Genomic DNA, 21493 nt, shown 5'->3' on the forward strand with positions numbered 1-21493 from the left:
TAGTTGGTAACGCACGTGATGGATGCAAATGCAAACATTACAAAGGCAAGCACCGATGATATTTCCTCTTTGCTCATCAACAATTACAAAGAGATAGCTGGCAAGCTTTTTATCAATGACGATGGGCAGATTCTTGCTTGGTGTGAGGCATGCAGATTTTGGTTGGGGAAAACCAATTTGGGTGAGCTTGAAGGAAGAAGACATGATTGAGTTTTGAACAAGATCAGGACATTTTATCTTTACATTCTCTGAGTTGTAAAGCAAGATTCTCAAAGTTTAATTTGTTTGACAAGTACAGTATATCATAATACAATTCAGAAGATAATCTAAACCCTATGAACACTTCCCTTTGTTATGGTGATCATCAGCAAAGAATTAAACAAGTATATATAAAGTTCAAATTACACTTCTTCAGTTTCAAGTATCTGCTTTCAAAATTGCTCCTTCACTAACCTGCACAAGACCATCAGATGAATAATTTGTTTGACCTTATTATAATTACTAGTTTTCTGGAACCACATTGTACCTTGTTTTATCATTGTATCTTATCCAAGATACTTGAGTAAAACACCATCATTCCCCAGTACAAATCCCTGGTTGTCATTGATAAACCTGCATAACAATGTTTCCCAATATCATGAAGATAAGATTTTAAAATCACATGTACAGACAGCAGACCACAACTTTATCCTCAATTTTCATTATGCAGCCCAACTTAAGTTTTCATGTGGAATCTAATAACGAAATGAAGGCTGACTTTTAAAATAAAAGGTGTGGGTGGGACAACATGGAATTATCTATACCAGTTTAGTCGCACTTCATTATAGACAGCAAACTAAGTAGACCAGCTTAAAGACTGAAGGCTGGCATATATATGTGGGGTGGAAAGGAACAGAAATTTGGAGGATCCACCAGAAGAGGTGGAATTCAAACCACCAGAGGAAAGTAAACAATTCAAACATGAGAATTTAGCGGTTGATTGTGGAAGAAAAGGTCAGCTTGTAGAGCTTACTTCACCGAATAAAGATTCGCAGCAATATTATCAGCTGCTTTGTCACGAATCCATGTCTTGCCGCCATTTTTGGTCTTCAATAAAATCCCACTTCCACCAGCAGCCCATGCCTCATCCTGAGTACCAAACAAATTAATTAATACATGAACAGCAGAAAAATGATCTAGTACAAAATGTAGGAACTAATTAAGTCCCAATAGAGGAAGTGCAGCTCATCAAAGATCGTTTCTCTTGGTCTGTCCATATATTAAAATAAAATCAGGCAAGTCAATCAGAAATCATAATCTTACTTATTATAAAAGTAATTCTGAAATTACTACCTTTTCATTTAACGTAGTATCAGTTGGAATGGCGAATTATCCTTTGAATCTTATTTCTGTTGCAACAATAAACTAGCAGCCTAATAATTACATGCATTCCTTAAATTGCTAATTCAGCTCGTGTAAGTGAGCGAACTATAATGACTAAATAGCACCACAACCCTTCCACCCAACGAACAGGAGAAATTAATGAAACTGGCGATTCAAGATATCTTCAGGGAATGGTGCCTTTTGGGAGCATTTAAATTTCAGCAACATTAAGTGATTCATCATCAAGAATTCACCCCAAATTCACTCATGTAGTCTATTATGTTTGATTCAAGGCAACCATGCATATACCTGTGAGCGGTAGCCGACATCAAGAATGCCAAAACCACGGCTTTGTACAGAAACTTCTTCAAAGTCCTCCGATAACTGAAGATCAAGGACAATTTTGAGCTTCATTATATGCAAAAGAAGAAAAAGAAACCAGAGTAGCTACAGATAGCAAGAACTCATACTGTAGAACCAAGTAAAAGGACCATAACCTGTATAAGTAATAAAATGGTAAGTTTATGATCTGCCAAGACATAAGTGCGTGCACCAATTTTGGGTTTATCAAATAACCCAAGCAACACCACTCTATTCTCTGCCATTATGAGACTTTGTGCCCTTCATTCAATCCATTATGCTGCTTTAATGCATAGAAAACCAGTAGTTTTATATCTAGCCTCAGAAACCCCATCCAGTCAGTCAACCTCATGTCATGTGCTTAACTAGGATTCTTGACCAGTCTCCCAAATGCAGTTAACTGAATTTTATTTTTATTTTTTTTGTAGGTAGAGTTCTTTTAATAAAAAAGATATTACACGTCCAGGAGTACTGTTCCTAGCAACTTAGCTCGATAGATACCATGACCAGTTTGTTAGATGTGGAATGGAATATCTTGCTCTTCTACCCATAGAGGACCTCTATACAGATTTGACATGTTACATTTATGTTGACCTGAGAATACCTTCAAGTACTTTGCTCAAATAGAAGAGAAAATTGCAATGGAGGATCATTCATTCTAGAGTAAGATAATGGGCTCTTTTATTAACTGCAGGAGATGGACATTTGTTTCGTATAGAAATTAAAACCAGAGTTAAAATAAGACATTTAGGTAATATACAAGGTTTGATATCAAAGTAAACATAGGAGAAATTGGAAGATCTTAAAAATTGGCTCCTTTTACAGAAATTGGACACAGCATCTTCTGAAAAGATTCTAAGGAATTTGATTGCTTCAACCGAGATACCAAGGGAATTGAGTGCACAAATAGGACATGCTACACTTCATCCTATCCGAACAAGATAGAGTTATTTCATGCTAGGATCTTAATTTACTAACCCCTGTGCCCTTGCTGAGGTATAGCCCTCCACCACGCACGAGTAGCCAAAGACCACCATCAGCCCTCCAGCCCATGTTTTGGATTCTTCTAGCCACAGCTCTGTTATGCGGTTGCCAGTACGCCTGCAATGTAGTATATATACAACTAATTATATGTATAAAAATATACGATCTCTTTGGACATGAATAATCTTTCTTTTTTTTATAAAAGAAAAAAGCAAGAAATTTCAGCGCAACAATTGATGCTACATAAGGCAAATTAGCTTGTTAATTCACAAAAACATGAAAACAATACATGTCAAAGAAACCGTACCTGCCCTGGCTCCCAGGTCAAATAGAAGTTACCACGGCTTGAAACAGCTACATAACGTCCATCAGGAGAGCGATTAACAGTACTGAAAGTGCCTGTATAGTAACTGGCACCACTAATGCCACTAGAAACTGTTCTGCAATTTTAATAAGGATGTCTGTCATTTCACTTTATAAAGAAGAAACAAAAATAAGCTTCACAAGTAAGTTAATCATAAACCCTGGCCTTAACTATTTTTTGCCGTCACATATGACCTAAGCCAGCATCTAAATTGATTAGGTGCTAAATCCAACAGCATAACACTTTTTCTCGAAAGATAGGGATTAGCTCGTCAAAGACTATTTGGCTAGCATCATCTTGTTTAGTGAAGTATCAGCAGTTAAAGCACCACCAGTAAACTATCAGTAGTTAAGCTATTTTACAGAAAAGTAGAAAGCAAAACATGAGAGTAGAGAACATTCAAGAGTGACCCAGATAATAGGTTATACCAAGTACACATTACCTAAACAAAGAGTGAAAAACCAGCCTTTTTATTTACTAAGTTATTGGTTTTTCTTTTTCTTTTCATTAATTAACCTCAAACTGAAATACATCTGTTCGTTGAGTTTGTCTCATTTTATTGTAGAAGTAGCACATCAACCTCAAATCAAGATTTTACACTCCAGCCTGATGCGTCACAGCTAACCAGAAAAACATGTCTACATAAAGCATTTCACAATTATGGAGTTCACCTTCTCAAAGATTACCTATTAAGGGTAGCGGACACAGTTTCTTGTATAGCAGCCTTCCAGTTGTATCCCTTGTTCGATGTAACATATATTGCACCTTCATCAGTTACCATTTCTGCACTTTTTTCTCCAGTTGCCTTGATATAAACCTGTATATCAAGATGATTTCTTTCCTTAAGATTAGTAGCAAGAACAAACAGAAGAAAGATAGTCAGATTCTGTGCCTTGAGATATAAGTTGAGTCAAAGTTCCATTATTGAAACAAAGGTATAGAGGAACAAGAATTAGTTACCAGAAAAGAAAGGTACAGAGGAGCAAGAATGCTGCACAATCAACATAAGACCAATACACATTAATAAATTCTCTTTCTTTAAGCTCAATATCAAATAAACATAAATAGAAAGCAGAGATCCCACCAAAATCACTACTTATCATAGTTGCTATCTTACTTAATGGCTTATATTTCAGATCCTAAAAAGCAAGCTATTATTGAGAGTTGCAGCTCGCAATGCGCTTCTTAGGCTTGTATTTCCCCATTATTTCATCAATTGTTGGAACACGACATTGATTGTCTGATCGCTTAATATCCCCATAAACAGCCATCTCAATCTGGTCAAGGTCTTCATCACTGAAGTTGATGTCACAAGAATATCCTTTCAACTGTGTTGTGCTAATAGCAACCTTGTCTGCTTTAGATCTATTCACCCTTGTTTGAAGAATTTGACAGTTCTCTGCCACAGAATCACCACCTTTAGAGAAGGGAACGATGTGATCATACTCAAAGCAAAGGCAACCTAGGCATCTGTGGAATCGCTTGCCAACAATGTTGCCAGCTACATCTTTTCTCCACCTCTCAGGATCTCGACCTGGAACCTTCTCGGCTGTGTCCCAGCATTTCTTTCTGGCCTCCAAGTCAAAAAATCTAGGCCTCCCTTCCTTGTTGTCACTGGTAACACCACCATTATTAACGGTGAGCTGATACAAAAGCAAAGGTTATCTCTTTCTTGCTTCTTAACTTCCATTTTCCCAGCCCCATGGGAGGGAGTTGAGAGGAGAAATGATGGTTCTCTAGTCTGATGGACAGCAGGAATGTTAAACAAGATTCTGTATTTTCCTTTGTTAATTCAATTTTGCCCCCTTGTTGTGTATTTCGAGAAATGCTTTACTAAACAGACAGATTAAGAGATCCGTGAAGAGGGTATTTACGTTAGTAAACAAGAATGTCTTCTGTGGCATGCTCCGATTTGAAGGTAGGAGTAAAGAAAGGTACTATTCTAGTTTCTGGAAATTTACTCAGAAACACTTATAAGACAAACTATAGAAAGTGAAAAGTTACATCAACACCTGCACCTTTTTGGCGCAGCATGTTTCAGGTAACAGTGACCTCGGAACAAAGCATCATTCCTCAGTTTCAGTACGTCTTTCAAGTAAATAGTACAAAATGCGCCTCGAGCTCTTACCGAACAGAGTTTCAGACAACAGTTCACACTTATAAAGCAAAGTGACAATATTCTGCCACAGATGAAGTGCTAGCAAGGAGTTCTTAAGCAACACACAAAGGAAGGGGGTGGAGGACGGAGAGAGAGGGAGGGAGACAGATAAAAACTTATATAAAATTAAAGAACAGATAGTTCAGATGAATGTATGTCGTCCTTAATTTTGTCTTATAATTCATTTGACTAAGAGTAAACGTTAAACTTGATAAGCTAGGATGCAATCAGATGCCAAAGCGGCAGATAGAAAGGGCATTTTTAACCCATAGAAACAACTTGCTAGGCTCTATTATGTGCCAATGCTTCAGCACAGACTAAGATGATACATTTGAACTCTAAACTGATATATAGGGGCACTCACACCAGAGCAGAGTGTACTGAGAATAAGGTCCTGCAAACATTCTGACGGAAGTCATGCCAACAGTATAAGGCACCACTCCACAGCTGTGTCCTGCTAGTCAGAGTTGTCTTAATTCTAAGAATTTGATCATTTTTTTATTCTCTTGACTTTTTACTTTTTGCAACCTGCTTGCATCATTAAATTAAGTTTACATCCAGCAACATTGTTATTTCTCGACTAGACATATATAAGTCACTACATGAAAGATAACCAGTGATTGTCAACAACTCCAAATGGCTAGTAATTTTCATATCGCTCTCACAAATATTACTTACTCTTCGTGCTTCATATGGAAGAATGTGGATGAAAAATATGGTCATTGGACAATTTTCTCCCGAATTATTTTTGACAAAGAGTTTAGGCAAAACAAAAATATCTAGATAGTTTTTTGTGAAATTTCGTGAGTGTCCGCAAGAAGTTTGATCAAAAAGTTGCGCCTCAAGGAAGTTCTCAACCAAGTTGGTACGAGAGAAATTTTTGAGGAAAACTTAAAACTAAGACCAAACCATATTTAATCGAAAAACTTTCCACAAACATCAAAATATTTACATCGAAGCACTAAACCATATGTATACAGTGACCCCATTCAAAATAAAATTTTCTTTTCAGGTTTTGAAATACGAAAGTATCAAATTTACCCATAAAGTATAATGTGTTGTCGGAGATGAGCTCAATTTTCAGAACAAGTGCGAAGAGGAATTGAAGAATATAATGCTTACCATGTCACCAGGAAGTTGAGAACTCAAAGGTATCCGCTGCCAGGTTTCACCAGCATCGGAAGTATATAACAAGATTGCTGGTTTTCCAATAATCCACCCTTCCTTGCCTTTGAAGCTGATAGAATTAAACCTATAATTGAAATCTTCCTCTTCGGCAGAAGCTATAGATCTTGATGCCCAAGTAGTTCCTCCATCCTTCGTTTCCAAAATAGTTTGCCTGGTCCCCAGTAGAAAACCTGCCAAAGCATAATTTTCCACAATTGTTCCACTAATAAACACAAATCTTTAACTCAATGCACAAAACACACGGCATTGAAGTAAACAATTATCACAAAGGACGATATCCCATCATTGTTCAACTAAACTAAGAAAAAAAATTCTTAAACATAAGGCACAACACCACGAGGCTGTGCATGATGGTATCTCATCACTGTTAAATGAAATTAAGTACAAACCTTAAACTCAACGCGCACTGCCATGAGGCTATCAACGATGCATAGATGATTTGCCATCACTGTTTGACTAAAGTTAGTACAATTCTCAAAAATAATGCATTAGATCCTAAGGTTTTTGAGTATTCTTATATCTTCAAAAAGAATGATTAGAACTTCCCACCATCAATTAGCTAAATTAAGCACAATTCTTTAACTTACAGCCACCACATTCTAGGGATTTGAGCATACTTAGGTCAAATTTAATGTAATTTTTAAAGAAGATCTCTTATCCATTCGTTGTTCTTAATTTGAGAGCTACTGTCAGACATCTACATATTGTTTCCTCTGATACCAATTTGTTGGGCTAAGCTGGTCCAAGCCTCATTTCTTAGCAACCTATTTGTACACCCAACTAAACATTTGAAGAAAAAATGCTTGCAAGTTAAAACATTTTGCAGTTTCCTCCATACCAAACACACTCTATTCAATTACGCAAAAATCCATAAACTCAATGCAGCATTGAGAGCAGCTACGGAAGAGAATGAATAACACAAACCGTGAGTGGGGTCATCGGGAACGAAGGCAATGTCGAGAAGGACGACACCAGGGTCAATAGGAAGATAAACTCTTTCCCATTCAGAGAGAGGCACCTCGTCAGCTTTAGCAGGGAGAGGTGAGATTCCGGCTCCGAGCAATGGCGGTAGTACAATGGCAGCAGCAGTCTCAGCGATTAACTGCCTGCGGTTAATACTAGCTGATGCTCTTGGTACCAACCGAGGAAGCTGATGAGGCGAAGCAGAAGCAGAAGAAATGGTGTTATAAGTAGGTTTGAGAGGAGTGAAAATGGAGTTCCAGCAAGAACATGCCATTGTTTTTGTTATGTTTGGTGCTCTCGCTCTTATCCGAATGGAATGAACGAATGAAAGAAAGAGAGATGCTGTTGCTGTTGCTTTTTCCAAACAGCTTCGCGGGAGGTTTGAAGCATACGTATCCCCTAAACATTACGAGTGGCCATGAATTCGTTATCTAAGGGCCTAGCTTCTCCTCAGCAGCCTGGAATATTCTTCTTCTATAAACAAATAATTTTATAAATACATAACGAAACTATAGCGGATTTAGCTCAGTTGGTAGAACTCAAGCTTAGCATGCGAGTGAGGTGCACGGTTCAAAACCCCGCATCTCCCCTATTCCTTCTTTGATTTTACCTTTGCTTGCATGGCACAAATCCCGAAGTTAAAAAAGCACGGTCTAGCCAGTTTTTGGACTGGTCATTGAAAAATAATCACTATTTTGCTGCAACAGATATTATACTGGAGTATTTTTCCGTATTTAGAACAGTGTTTTCGTTCACATTTATCTTTACATGAAAAGTAACTAAATTTCGATTACTTTTGAAAACGTGGTTATTTTTGAATGACCACTTGTAAATTTGGCTATTTTTGAACTCGTTCCCAAATCCGAATTATCAAGGCCCCAGAGAAGAAAATACAGAATATTTGTGTTTTATATATTTTAAGCACATAAAATCTTTATTTCTTTGCACAATTTTTAGTCCAGTCGTTTGTCCTTCTCTTACTTTTGATTCCAAAAAGTATTCAACAAGCTCTCAACTTACTTTTAATTTGCTCGTTTGTTTCTAAAGAAGAACCAAAAAATATTCCACGACCCGCAAGAGATTACGATGAAATGGATAAGATTCCTCGCACCTTCTCTTACTTTGGATTCCAAAAAGTATTCAACAAGCTCTAGAGTTACTTTTAATTTTGTTTGTGAAGAAGAACCAAAAATATTCCACGACCCGCAACAAATTGCTATGGAATGGATAAGAGTCATCCACCATTAATCAAAGATCTCGGATTTTGAGTTTTGCGAATGGAATAATTCTAGTAGGGTGTTTACCTTCAAAAGCGGATAACAATTAAATTTATACGTGGTTTTAAGGATACGTGATATAAATTGATACAAATTAAGAAAATAGATTAATATTGAAATTAATGATAAGAAAATAAATGCAAACCATACAAATAGAATAGCCTTAGACTTTGAGTTTGATCACCCTCGAGCCAAGAAATGCCTCAACTGATGTTAGAACAGAATAACAAGATGATGAGAACTAGAAATAACAGTGTATTGCTTTTTGGTGTGTTTTACAAATGTATCAAACCCCCTTTTATATAGTAGGGGTGTCCTACTCTTGATACAATTCTATACAAAGTAAAAAAATCTCATGATTTGCTAATTAATTGGTCACTCCTTGATACGTACCGAGTTTTTCGCCGTGATCTCCAACCGATAGCGGCTATTTCGGCCTTCCGTTATTTGGCTCGATAAATTTCCCTCGATCTTGTTCGGTCTTGATCTTGTTTGGTCCCGGGGTCAAGAGCTCGATGATCTAATTTTGTGCCTTGGTTCGTTATAACCCAGGCTCGATCTTTGGCCTGCCATGTTTCAGCCTCGATTGGTCACACAATAGGCGAACCTGGTTTCGACCGTATACAAATAGTCCCCTCGTTTTTCGGAGAGAAGATGACGAGAAACCGTATAAATTTTTGAGCCTTGCTCTGATAGATCATGACGTAAGCGATAAAAAGTAACTGAACTGTCCCATCGGTCCAGTCCCCAAGGCATTAAATGCGTCAGTTGCTGGTCGGCCACTACGGATTTTGAATCGGCGTTTGCAAACTATAAATACTTCATCCTTCCATCCATTAGAACTTTTACATTGTTCTTGTATTTTTAAGAAAAATTTCATTTCCTTCTTCCTCTAGTTTTCTGGTTCAAGTTTAAAAACCTCTTCCTTTATAGTATTATGAAAATTTTCATAAACTATCTGCCAATTTTGCCCCCTCTTTCATCAATACCATCTATTTACCATTACTCAGAAGCGATGGCAAAGGCATCTAAATCTGTTCCTCAAAAGGAGACTCCCTCTTCCTTGTGATCGTCTAAAAGAGGAAAGGCTCCATCTACTGTTGTCGAGGAAAAGACATCGAATCCCTCCTCAACTTCGTTCATTCCTACGGGGTGCCCAACTGGGGCCGATTCCAAAATCGAGAAAACCCCTTCCATACTGAGTCGATGCGAGCCGGTCTCGAGGTATATATGCTCTATCACCAACGATCTCCTCCCCAAAGTTAAGGAAGATTGCAGCTGGGCCGGTAAACACGTGGTGGTGCCCATGCTCGAGGAATCAATTACTACCTGTGTGGAGGGTTTTCTAACTATTTACACTTATCCATTCACGTTGAGCCTTCTAGACCCAGTTATCATAGCCTTTTGCAAAAGGTATGAAGTGACGCTCGGGCAAATTCATCCTTCATTTTGGAGGATTGTTATTCTGCTTCGTTATTTTGTGAGCAAGCTCGATAAGTGCCCCTTCACCATCGATCATCTTATGCATCTGTACAGTCCCCGACTTTATCGAGGGGGATTGATAAAGCTTTCCCGTCGGGCTACCAAGGCCTCAGTCTCAAGCATAGATGAAGATCGAGACCGAGGCTGGTTGGGTCGGTTCATTCGAGTGAAGACCTCGGATCTAATCCCGGCCGAAGAAATGTCATTTCCCGAGAAATGGAACATGAAACGTAAGTATGACTTCACTTTTAAGATTTTGCTCATTGCCTTTCCTTTTCCTCTCACCTAATCAATGTTTTGTGGTGCAGCTGTTGCTCGGATGCCGGATGCTGTTCCTCGACTCAGGGAGTGGGTCAAGGGTATCGTTTTGCAAAATCCCTACTTCGAGTGCACATGGCGCGAACTTCCAAAGGGTCGGTGGGAGGCACGTTCTCACGGTAAGATTCTTTTTTAGAACTGACATCACTTGGGTTTCTTTCAAAGCTTACTCATCTCTTTTTCTTTATAGGCCCAGGGAAGGGTGTTGCGATGAGGCCCCCATCCGTAGATGAAATCGTCCTCCCTCAATCTCCTGCTCCGAAGTAGGATAAAGAGAAGAAGAGAAAAGGTGCTCTGAGTTTCCCGAACTCGGAGAAGCAAAACTCGAAAAAGAGGCAGGCGCACAAACCTAAGGAAAGTACCGACGCCCTCCCATTGGATTCAATCCACCAACTGAGGGATGAGTCTGAAGAAGAAGAAGAAGAAGAAGAAGACAATTCCAAGCTAGTAGCTCGGGTGCGAACCTGCACTGCCTTCCTCAAGCCGGGGAGGATGTTGAGAAGGTATTGGCCGAGATCTCCGAACCAAAATGGGGTGAGGCTACTTTGCCCCAAGCTACGGGAGTCAAGAGGGAGACAGGGGCCGACACTTCTCAAGCAGAGGAAAGTGCCCCAAAAGATGTGCTTGGAATGATTGACCTTATTGGGTCTCTTCTATTCTTCGATTCCATGATCAACGAGACTGGTATGCTAGAAGGTCGTTCTCACGAGGGGCCTCAGGGAGCGACAGACATCAACAACTTTTTGTATAGGTTAGAATATACCTCCTCAGAGGACATCACTGGGTTTGGTGACTTGCCGGTGCCAAAGAAGGTACCATCATTGGGAGGTAGTAGGCCTTCTTCGAGCCTAAAGTTAGTGGATCGATTCCCAGCCCCGGGTGTTGATCCAAACGAAAAGCGGTCAATAGTTTTCTCTATCTCGGAGGATGCCCGGGTTTCCTCTACCCTCGTGGATTCGGTGCTTGGTGACCGAAAAGGACCATGCCATGATGGATGAGGTGGAAGCGCCTTACATATTCAATGAAGCTCAACAAGCGTTGAATCGGGTAAATTTGAGTGTCTCTTTATTATGTATTTTAAATTTGAAGTTACAATAATCCTAACACCTTTATTTATGCTTGTAGGCCTCGGTACTTCACCATGAAACTTTCCTCTGATATCGGGAGGAGTTAACCCAACACGAGGCCGACGTTCGGGAGCTTACTGAGAAGAGGGACACTTATAAGCTTCTCAGTGAGAAACTTCAGGTTGAGTTAGAAGCGGCTCGGAAGGAGCATGCCGAGTGGGTAGAGCAGGTAAATTGAGTTATTGAAGATAGTGACGACGAATTGGACACAATGGCTAACGATCCGAACCTACAGGTCCAAAAGAGGCTTGAGCAGATCGGGCATCTCCAGGCGCAGGTGGACACGATAAAAGCTGAGGCTGATGAGTTCAAGAAAAATATGGACCTCTTAGCCTCGAAAAAGGAAGCTATCCAAGCACAACCGCTGTTGGCCTAGGCCCAGCTCCGAGCTATAGAGGAAAAGACCTCCAACCAGGCCAAAACAATCGAAGAGATTCGGTCTCAGCTGAGCTCGGCGGTTTCTAGCCAAGAAAATCTGGCCAAGGAACTTGAGGCAGCAAGGTTAGAGTTGCCGTGTTCAGGGCCGAAGCTGATGAGAAGGTGGCCCAGCATAAGGCTGATGCTAAGGCAGCTCAGGTCCAAGCGAGAAACTTGATGGAACACATAAGATGGCAATCTCGAAGGGAGGCCTTTGAAGGAGTTCAAGCTCAGGGCTTCGATCTGTTGGCTGAGATCGAGAATGCCAAGGTGTCCGAGGCCAAGGCCAGGAAGCTGGTTTATCCCGAAGAGGAGGACTCTGAGGGATCCGAAGACTTGGATAGGACCAAAATCATAGAAGGCCCTGAAGGTGGCGACGCAGCTCCCAATATAGATTAGGCCACTTAGGCTCTTTTTAGTTGTTTTGTCTTTTGCCGTTTTGGCTATTGTAAATTTTTTTATCAGGGCTATTTGGCCCTTGTAAAAAGAATTTTTAGTAAATATATACAAGGGTTTCTTTCCCTTTCAGCTTTTGAATTTTTTCCTTTGCTTTTTTATTTATATTCACAAAGATCAAAAATGCCTTAGCACGAAATAATCATTATGTTCGAAAGTTCAAACAAATCTCGCCTTTACTTTAATTTGTTTTAAGGCATTTTGGGGGTTTGGTATTACCTAAAATTTACCCTAAAGTAACTAGTTGAGGTTATAGTTTGCCAGGGGTAGCCTTTAGAACCGGTTGCGACAATTTTCTATTTGAAGGCCTTGTTTTTATTACGGGTCTCGGATGTCTCTGAGTTATGTTAATATGGTCGTAGCCTTTTAGTTCGAGTGTTGCCTAGTGGACTTGCTTTCCCGAATTATCCAGGCTAGCCTAAGATAACAGTCCCCGAGTGGGATAGCTGTGGCCTTTAAAATTCGGGTGCTGCCTAATAGGTGTTATGCCCTCCGATGTTTAATAACTCGATATGTTCGAGTTTGTTTTCGGATGGTAGTCCCCGAGTGGGAGAATGATTAATCTCAGGTTAAAGCGGACTTTGAAGTCGTTACATTTAGGGGGTCAAAAGTAAGGGATTCCTTTAAGAAATGTAAACAAGATGATTGCAACTAAGCTACTTCTCATTATTCTTGTGCAAAACAGTTATACATGCGTACATGCTTTATGCTAGGGCTCGAGCAATCTATGTGGGCACGGTTCGTTTAATAGTTTGGCCCTTACAATAAATCCGAGTAATCGAGACCCTTCCATTATGAAGTAATTTCCTTGCTAAAGTCGATATCCGAGGGTAATTCCCCCCAGTATTTGAGGTTGATTATAGAGGAACTTTGGATACTATTAAGGCGATCTTCGACGCCGATTCGTGATCGGTATTTAGTTATAAGTTATCATAATCCACTATTGCCTTGTTAAAAACCTTGCCGAAAAACCCATTTGGGACAAAACCGGTCTAAGGAAAAAATAGTGCAACGCGTGCTTTCAGACCTAAAAACTTCGTGCTGCTTCTTGATCACCAGCTAGTGTTAGTCCAAAATAAAAGAAAATGAATGAGGTCATGCCTTAACAGTAATATCATTTTAGGTGATTTACATCCAATTACTCAGTAGTTGTTCTCCGTTCATCATTCCGAGCTTATAGGATCCTTTCCCGGTGACCTCGAGAATCTGGTACGGTCCTTCTCAGTTTGGACCCAACTTCCCTTTATTCGGATTTCGGGTGTTTAATATGACATTCCTTGGTACTAAGTCCCCGTATTGAAGTATCGAAGGTTGGCAATTTGATTGTAACACCTCTCGATCCATTGTTTTTGGGCAGCCAATCAAACAAGGGAGGCTTCACGCCTTTTATCCAATAGCTCCAGGCTCGTATTCATGGCCTCGTCATTTGATTTTTTTGTTGCATATCAGAATCTGATACTCGGCTCTCCGACTTCGATCGGTATTAGAGCTTTGGCGCCATAAACTAATGAGAACGGAGTTGCCCTGGTATTGGACTTCGAAGTCGTGCGATATACCCAAAGGACTTCGGGCAGGATCTCCTTCTATTTTCCTTTAGCGTCGGTTAACCTTTTCTTAAGGTTTTGGATTTTGGTTTTGTTGGCCGATTCGGCTTGTCCATTCCTATTAAGGTGATAAGGTGTTGATAATATTCTTTTGATCTTATGATCTTCGAGAAACATGGTCATCTTATTGCCGAAAAATTATTTCCCATTGTCACATACAATTTTAGATGGCATCTCGAACCGATATATGATGTAATGCCAAATGAAGTCGGTGACTTCCTTCTCTCTGACCTTCTCATACGCCTGTGCTTCAACCCACTTAGAAAAATAGTCAGTCATAAATAAGATAAATTGAGCCTTACCCGTACCCATGGAAGAGGGCCGACGATAGCCATTCCCTACTTCATGAATGGTCATGGTGACAAGACTGAATGCAGCAGTTCCCCGGGTTGGTGAATCATCGGAGCATATCTTTGGTATTTGTCACATTTTCGTATGAACTCCTTCGCATCTTTTTCCATATCGATCCAGTAATAGCCGACTCTGATTACCTTTCGAACCAATGATTCAGTGCCTGAATGGTTTCCACAGGTGCCCACATGGGCTTCCCTCATAACGTTATAGATATCTCCCGGTCCCAGACATATTGCTAGCGGACCATCGAACATTCCTCTGAACAAGATCGGTGTGTCCTTCTTCCACTATCGATCTCAAGAGTTATACGACTGCCCTCGAGTTGAGCTCGTCATTCTCGACCAATGAGCCTTAGTTTGCAAGTGCATCGGCCTCGCTATTTTGATCTCGAGGTACGTGCTACAAAGTCCACTCTTTGAACCGATGTAATATTAACTATAACTTATCTAGGTACCTTTGCATTCGTTCTTCTCTAACTTCGAATGCTCCATTAAATTGGTTCACCACAAGTAGTGAGCCACACTTAGCTTCGATCACCTCCGCCCCCAAGCTTTTGGCCAGTTTGAGACCTGCAATCATGGACTCATATTCGGCCTCATTGTTAGTCAATTTCACAGTTCTAATGGATTGTCTAACAATATTGCCTATGGGTGACTTCAATACGATGCCAAGTCCGGACCTCTTTGCATTCGAGGCACCATCCGTAAAGAGGGTCCAGATTCTCGAAGACGTCCCTGAGTTTACCAACAACTCTCTTTCGAATTCGGGTATTAAAGTCGGCCATGAAATCTACCAAAATTTGAGACTTAATGGCTCTCTAGGGTTGATATTCGATATCGTACCCGCTGATTTCTACGACCCATTTGGCCAATCGTCCCAAGAGTTTGGGTTTATTCAATGGGTAAGTTGTCACAACACATATAGGATGGCACTAAAAATATAGTTTTAGTTTCCTAGAGGCACTTAATAAAGTGAGCGCCAATATTTTTAGGTGAGGATAACTATTTTCGGCCTCACCTAAGGTCCGGCTAACATAATAAATTGGAAATTTCATACCTTGTTCTTCCCAAACTAAGACTCCACTTACCACTATTTCCGATACTACCAGATACAAGTATAATTGTTCTTCTGCCCTCAGTGTGTGAAGCAGTGGCGGGCTCGATAAATATTGCTTAAGTTATTCCAAGGCCCGTTGGCATTCCGGGGTCCATGTGAAGTTGTTTTTCTTCTTCAGTAACAAGAAAAATCGATGGCTTTTATTGGAGGACCTCAAGATGAATCGTCCCAGGGCGGCAATAAGCTCGGTTAGCCTTTGTACGACCTTCACATTGTCCAATACCGTGATATCCTCGATAGATTTGATCTTGTCGGGGTTGATCTTGACTCTTTGATTGGATACCATAAACCCAAGAAATTTACCTGATCCGACTCCGAACGTCCATTTTTTCGGATTCAGCTTCATGTTGTACTTCTTCAATATACTGAAGGTTTCCTGCAAATGTTTTAAATGGTTCTATGCTCGCAGGGACTTAACTAATATATTGTCAATGTAAACTTCCATGGATTTCCCTATTTGTTCTTCGAACATTCGGTTTACTAGACGTTGATAAGTAGCATCGACATTTTTTAATTCAAATGGAATTACGTTATAGTAGTACATGCCATATTTAGTGACCAAGGAGGTCTTTTCCTAATCATCCTGATTCATTCATATTTGGTTATACCTGGAGTAGGAATCGAGAAAACTGAGGATCTCGTGGTCGGCCGTGGCATCGATCTGCGATCAATGTTTGGCAAAGGGAAAGAGTCTTTGGGGCATGCCTTATTTAAATCTTTATAATCCACACATATTCTTAGTTTGTTCGCTTTTTTAGGGACTACTACTACTACATTTGCTAACCATTCCGGGTATTTGACCTCCTGAATGGATTCTATTTTACTCGTCCTTAATGAAAGCATGCTTTATCTCGGACTGGGGTCTCTTTTTCTTCTTGATCGGATGGAATTCCAGGTTCAGGCTCATATTGTGAGTAGTGATCTCTAGTGGAATCCCTGTCATGTCGAAATTGGACCACGCAAAACAATCCATGTTAGCTATAAGAAATTGAATGAGTTTTTTCCTGAGCTCGGGCGCTCGGGAGTTAACCCCGTGCCTAAGTATACCTTCTGATCGGGCTGGTGTTCGATCAGTATGACCTGCTCCAGCTCTTCGACCATTGATTTGGTAGCTCCAGAATCATCGGGGACTATAAAGGATTGAGGAATCCCATAATCATCATCTTCGGCAGTCCTCTACTTGTCAGGTTGGGTCGAGGCCTGCATCGGTGATTGCTATTTGGCTTCCTGTTTTGCTTTTGAACCTTGCTCCTTTGTTGATGATAGTGTTGATATTGGAATTACTTCATTGACGGAAAATATCTCATTGCAGCGGGTTGCTCCCGTTAGATCGTTTTAATCCCCTCTAGTGTTGGGCATTTTAACACCTGGTGAAGGGTTGAGGGTGCAACCCTCATGTTGTGGATCCATGGTCTCCCGAACAGGGAGGTGTACTTCATGTCCCCTTTGATCACATAAAACTTAGTTTCCTGGATGGTTCCGGTTGCGTTTTTTGGTAGCATTATTTCTCCCTTAGTAGTTTTACAAGCCATGTTGAATTTGTTTAACACTCGGGCTATAGGTACGATTTGGTCCTATAGGCCGAGTTGTTCTACGACCCTCGATCGAATGATGTTGGCCGAGATACCTGGACCAATTAGCACACATTTAAGTTGAGATTTATTCATAAGTACAAATATTACCAGTACATCGTTGTGGGGCTGTACAATTCCTTCTGCGTCCTCGTTGTTGAAAGACATAGTTCCTTCTGGTACGTAATCTCGAGTTCGTTTCTTCGTCATGATGGATACTTTGGTGTGCTTTAACATCGAACATTGAGGAGCATTAACCCATCTGATGATCAGATGAATAACGTGTTGAGGTTTTTCTTGCTCGGCTTGTTTATTGGAGTCTCTGTTTATGAAATGATTCTTGAATCGGTCACTCAGAAATTCTCGAATGTGCATGCTATTGAATAAGGGCTACTTCTTCTATCAATTGTCGACAATCCTCCATTTTGTGGTCATGAGTGCCACGATATTTGCACATTTTACTGGGATCTCTTTGGGATGGATCGATTTGTAAAGGTCGAGGCCATTTGGTATCTTTGATGCGTCCAATAGCCGATACAATGGCAGCTGCATCAACATTAAAGTTGTATTATGATAATCGTGGTGCTTCTTTAGGTCCGATAAAAAAGTCGAAGCCGTTCTTGCTCATGATCCCATGAGAGCTCTGGCCTCGATCATTTTTTCTTTCATTTCGTACAGAATTTTGCCCAGATCCGCTGCTTTTATGATCTCCATTATATAGCTGGTATCGATCTTTGTTCAACCTCGGTTCTCGGTCAATATCCCTTTTGATTCTATCGACGGGTCTGACAGGATGAACGGACCTTGAAGGAGCCCCAAGTTGATCGTCTCCGACCCTAATCTTCGATTGGTATCAATTGCCGCGCCCCCTTTTTCCCTCCCCTTTTTGATGGGGGGAGAGGTCCAGGTTTCGATATTTACGGGGTGTGATGACTCATTTCCTTTTGGGAATTGGGTATTTGAAGAGTCGTCACCTAATGGATTATAGTGCGTTAGGACACCTAGAGCGATTAACTCTTGAGTTGGTTTACGTTATTAGAGATTAGGGTAAGGGCTCGAAGTAACCTCGAGGGAAGGTGTTAGGCACCCCTCTTGGTCCACAACTTGGGTCATGGCCGAACTTATATTCACAAATTAGTCCATATAAATAGTTGAATCAAATAAGTTGCAAGTAAAGCACGTTAGATAACTCGAGTAACAAGATAAAGGCTTGAACAAGCTGTAAAAAGAAAAGTTTAAATAAAGAGAGGATTTGGTAAAGAGGGGTCCTAGGTTGTTTATCCTATAGGATCACTCCATGCAATGTCTGGTAAACACTCCTCAATGAGGGGCTACACGTGACATTAACACGTAGACATCATATCTCATGTCTACCCTTCACATCCCCTTATTGGTCATGCAAAGCGAGTGTTTGGTCAATGATTCCTATTGCTTACTGCTACCCGTCCCTTATTAATGGTCCCAGAGGGAGTTAGGACATCTATCTATAGGTAGTTCTAGACGTACCCCTAAGGTTTAGAAAGGAGAAAATTCTAAGGTGACAGTCAAAACATTTAGGACTTTTCTACATAATGGGATCAATTAAGAGGCTCAAAGTTTCCTCCTCAAACAAACATATAAGCAGCACGACTCAAACACAGTTAAGGTCTTTATTAATCAAAGTTCTAAAGCAGGATCTCTAAGTGAATATGCAGAAACAGACCAAACTTTTATACCCAGAAGTTATACCCTAGTGATTGCCTAGGGGCTTTTTTTAAAAGCCTGTTAGAACGTTAAATGACAGAGACAGCTTCAGGGAAATGCAGTTTTAAAAAAAATGCCCTAAGGCTTACTTATATGCAGAATACTGGTGCCTATGCTAATGCATAAACAAACATGTTTTTGAAATAGACTCCTTTAATACCTATAGGTATGATATCTGTTACGCGGTGCCTTCCAGATGTTCCTTGGAAGGGCAACGTAAGGTTAAGCAACAGATGTCAGTGCGGTTGTTGTCTGCCAATAAGGTCCCCTCCACACGCTAGACTAGATTGTTAGTGCTGTGCGGGAAAACCAATGTCACGAGCAATTGTGGAAGCTGAGAGAGAATTGAGTTTTGAATGATGATGATGATTTTATTGATGAATGAAAGTTGATTACAAAAGACGCGCTGTCGAGGGGGAGAGACACCAGTACAGAAAATTGATTGCTTGAAAATGTTTGATTGTTTGATCCCCCCTAATAATGCTTAAAAAAATAAACCAAAGTTACATGACTTGACCTAATAAAGATGTAGAAGCACACTGAATGAAAATAATATAAACTATCCTATAATTACAATGAAAAGGACTTAGTTTATTACAATGTAGAAATAAGTCCGATGGCAGCAACTTTGTCTTGCGGGTCAGGGTCTGCGTGCGTGGTGTTGTTGGCGTGCGCGACACTTGTTGTGTTTACGTGAGGCTGGGCGCTGGTGCTTGGCATTAGAGTCTGTGCGCGAGGTGCTGCTGGAATGGGCCTGCAGCTGGGCGCTGGCAAGGCATCAGGATCTTCACGCATGGCATTGTCAGTGCGCGCGGCGCTGTTGTTATTGGCCAGCCGCTAGGCACTGGCGAGAGGCATCGATGGGGCGACAGAGGCACATGCGCACTTGTCACTTAGAGCAGCCAAAACCACGGGGCCGACCATGGTGCTAGGCATTGTGAGGCTTGTTAGGCCATCATAAGGCGTGGCCAAGGGGTCATGGGCCGTGTCTGGAAAGCAGCCCATGACATTCTCCCCCACCTGAGTTGGCGCCATCCTCAGAGCCTTATGATGATGATGATGATGATTGTTCTAGTGTTTGATGGTTGGGAGGTCTGCGCCCCTCTGTTCTTTGAGCTTGTTGTTATAGCGATGCAATGATTTCATGCGGCTGACATGGAAGACTGGATGTATCTTCCACCAGGATGGAGTTTTCACCTGGTATGCGGACTTCCCAATGCGTTTTTCAATGGATAGAGGCCCGATGTATTTTTGTTGCAGGCGAGGGTCATTAGTCCTCTCTGCAAACAAGTATCGTTTTGGGATGCATAGAATTACTTTGTCCCCTGCTTGATGTTAGGCAATGCAAAGATTTTGTTCGATGAACCTTTTTGCCCACTCTTGGGCTTTGGCGAGATAGCTCTGCACTATCCCCATGTTGCGCTCCCATTCATTCGAGAAGTTGGCAGCTCGAGGAGATTTCGGCATGGTTGATGCATTCACCATTTGTGGGAGAAGCGGTTGTTGTCCGGTAACAATTTCAAAAGGGCTTTTGTTTGTATGATGACTCTTTTGAGAATTGAAACACAGTTGAGCAGCATCCAAGAGCTTCACCCAATGCTTTTGTGATCTGGTTGCAAAGTTGCGGAGATATTCCTCTAGCATGTCATCGAACCGGTCTGTCTGGCCATCCGATGGTAGATAGATGTCTGAGTTGTGACTCAATGTTGACCCAAAGCACCTGAAGAGATGGGTCCAAAAGTTTTTAGTGAAGCGTGAGTTGTGCCTACTAACAATGTCTTTGGGTAGGCCTCAATTTTTTACAATGTGCGAGAAGAAGAGTCGAGATGTATCTTCTGCTGAGATGTTTTGCGGGGCTGCTACGAAGGTTGCATAGTTTGAAAACTGATCTATGACAACCAAGATGGATGCAAGATTACCGACTTGGGGCAATCCCGTGATGAATTTAAGGGAAAAACTTTCCCATGGTCTCTGCAGGACATGTAATGGCTGCAAGGGTTCCGTCTGTGATGAGTGATCCGACTCGTCCTTGGGGCATGGCTGACAAGTCTTCACACACTGAGGAGCATCACCAGTCTTTTGAGGCTGATGACTTGATGTCTGATTGTTGTTGCGAAGGGTAACCGGAACCAGGGGTTCATGTCTGTTTACTACCTTCTCCAACTGCATGGCTGAGATGTTTCCAGCGGCCATCTTTATGGGAAAGCATGGTAAAGTGCAGGGCTCTGCCCCGTTTTCTCCCAACATCAGGAGTATGTTGGCATATGGTACTGGTATGGTGTTGGTCTGCCTCATGAACTCCAACCCCACTATCATGTCGAAGTCATCTGTGATTGCGATGTGCAGGTCGATGCTTCCTTTGTATGGGCCAAGTTTCATTGGGACATTTGTAGCTATTCCACCCAATGTTTAGGGTGGCGAGTTGATAGCCTTGACGCGGCCTTTGCTCTTTTGCACAACTAGACCGAGACACTCTACCTGAGTTAAAGACAAGTAGTTGTGGGTAGCACCCGTGTCTATCAATGCGTGAATGGGCTTGACGTTCACTTTCAATTCGATGAACATTAGGGTCCTCGCTTGCTTAGGAGGCCCCTCGTCCATCTTTTCCTTCCCTTTCTTGGTGATTGGTCCTAAGATTTTCTTAGGAGG

General features: G+C 41.1%; 1 protein-coding gene across 3 annotated transcripts; it reads right to left on the reverse strand.

Annotated features, from left to right (window-relative positions):
- Positions 1-206: 206 nt before the first annotated feature.
- On the reverse strand, positions 207-7861 carry LOC107787720 (photosystem II stability/assembly factor HCF136, chloroplastic). Of its 3 annotated transcripts, XM_016609328.2 has the most exons (9): positions 7341-7861; positions 6351-6586; positions 3757-3887; positions 3014-3146; positions 2701-2823; positions 1672-1746; positions 1013-1128; positions 527-612; positions 207-453 (listed from the first exon to the last, which is right to left on the reverse strand). In XM_016609328.2, the coding sequence occupies exons 1-8, from the start codon at positions 7651-7653 to the stop codon at positions 546-548; spliced, it is 1194 nt and encodes a 397-aa protein (XP_016464814.1). In that variant the 5' UTR covers positions 7654-7861; the 3' UTR covers positions 207-453; positions 527-545. The 3 variants fall into 3 exon arrangements, with proteins under 3 accessions (XP_016464814.1, XP_075089169.1, XP_016464815.1); XM_075233068.1 differs by lacking the exons at positions 207-453; positions 527-612; positions 1013-1128; ... (2 more) ...; positions 3014-3146; positions 3757-3887 and adding exons at positions 3932-4061; positions 4188-4713 and having other exon boundaries at positions 7341-7790; XM_016609329.2 differs by lacking the exons at positions 207-453; positions 527-612; positions 1013-1128; ... (2 more) ...; positions 3014-3146; positions 3757-3887 and adding an exon at positions 4076-4713 and having other exon boundaries at positions 7341-7790.
- Positions 7862-21493: the final 13632 nt, after the last annotated feature.

Source organism: Nicotiana tabacum, chromosome 16 (genome assembly GCF_000715075.1).
Source record: "Nicotiana tabacum cultivar K326 chromosome 16, ASM71507v2, whole genome shotgun sequence".
Lineage (NCBI taxonomy): Eukaryota > Viridiplantae > Streptophyta > Magnoliopsida > Solanales > Solanaceae > Nicotiana > Nicotiana tabacum.

Coding starts and splice junctions, on each gene's coding strand:
- LOC107787720 (XM_016609328.2), bottom strand. CDS start 7,653: ATGGCATGTTCTTGCTGGAACTCCATTTTCACTCCTCTCAAACCTACT. Junction 3,888..6,350: donor CTCAACTTCCTGGTGACATG/GTAAGCATTATA, acceptor CTTGATATACAG/GTTTATATCAAGGCAACTGG. Junction 613..1,012: donor GCGAATCTTTATTCGGTGAA/GTAAGCTCTACA, acceptor ATTGTTATGCAG/GTTTATCAATGACAACCAGG.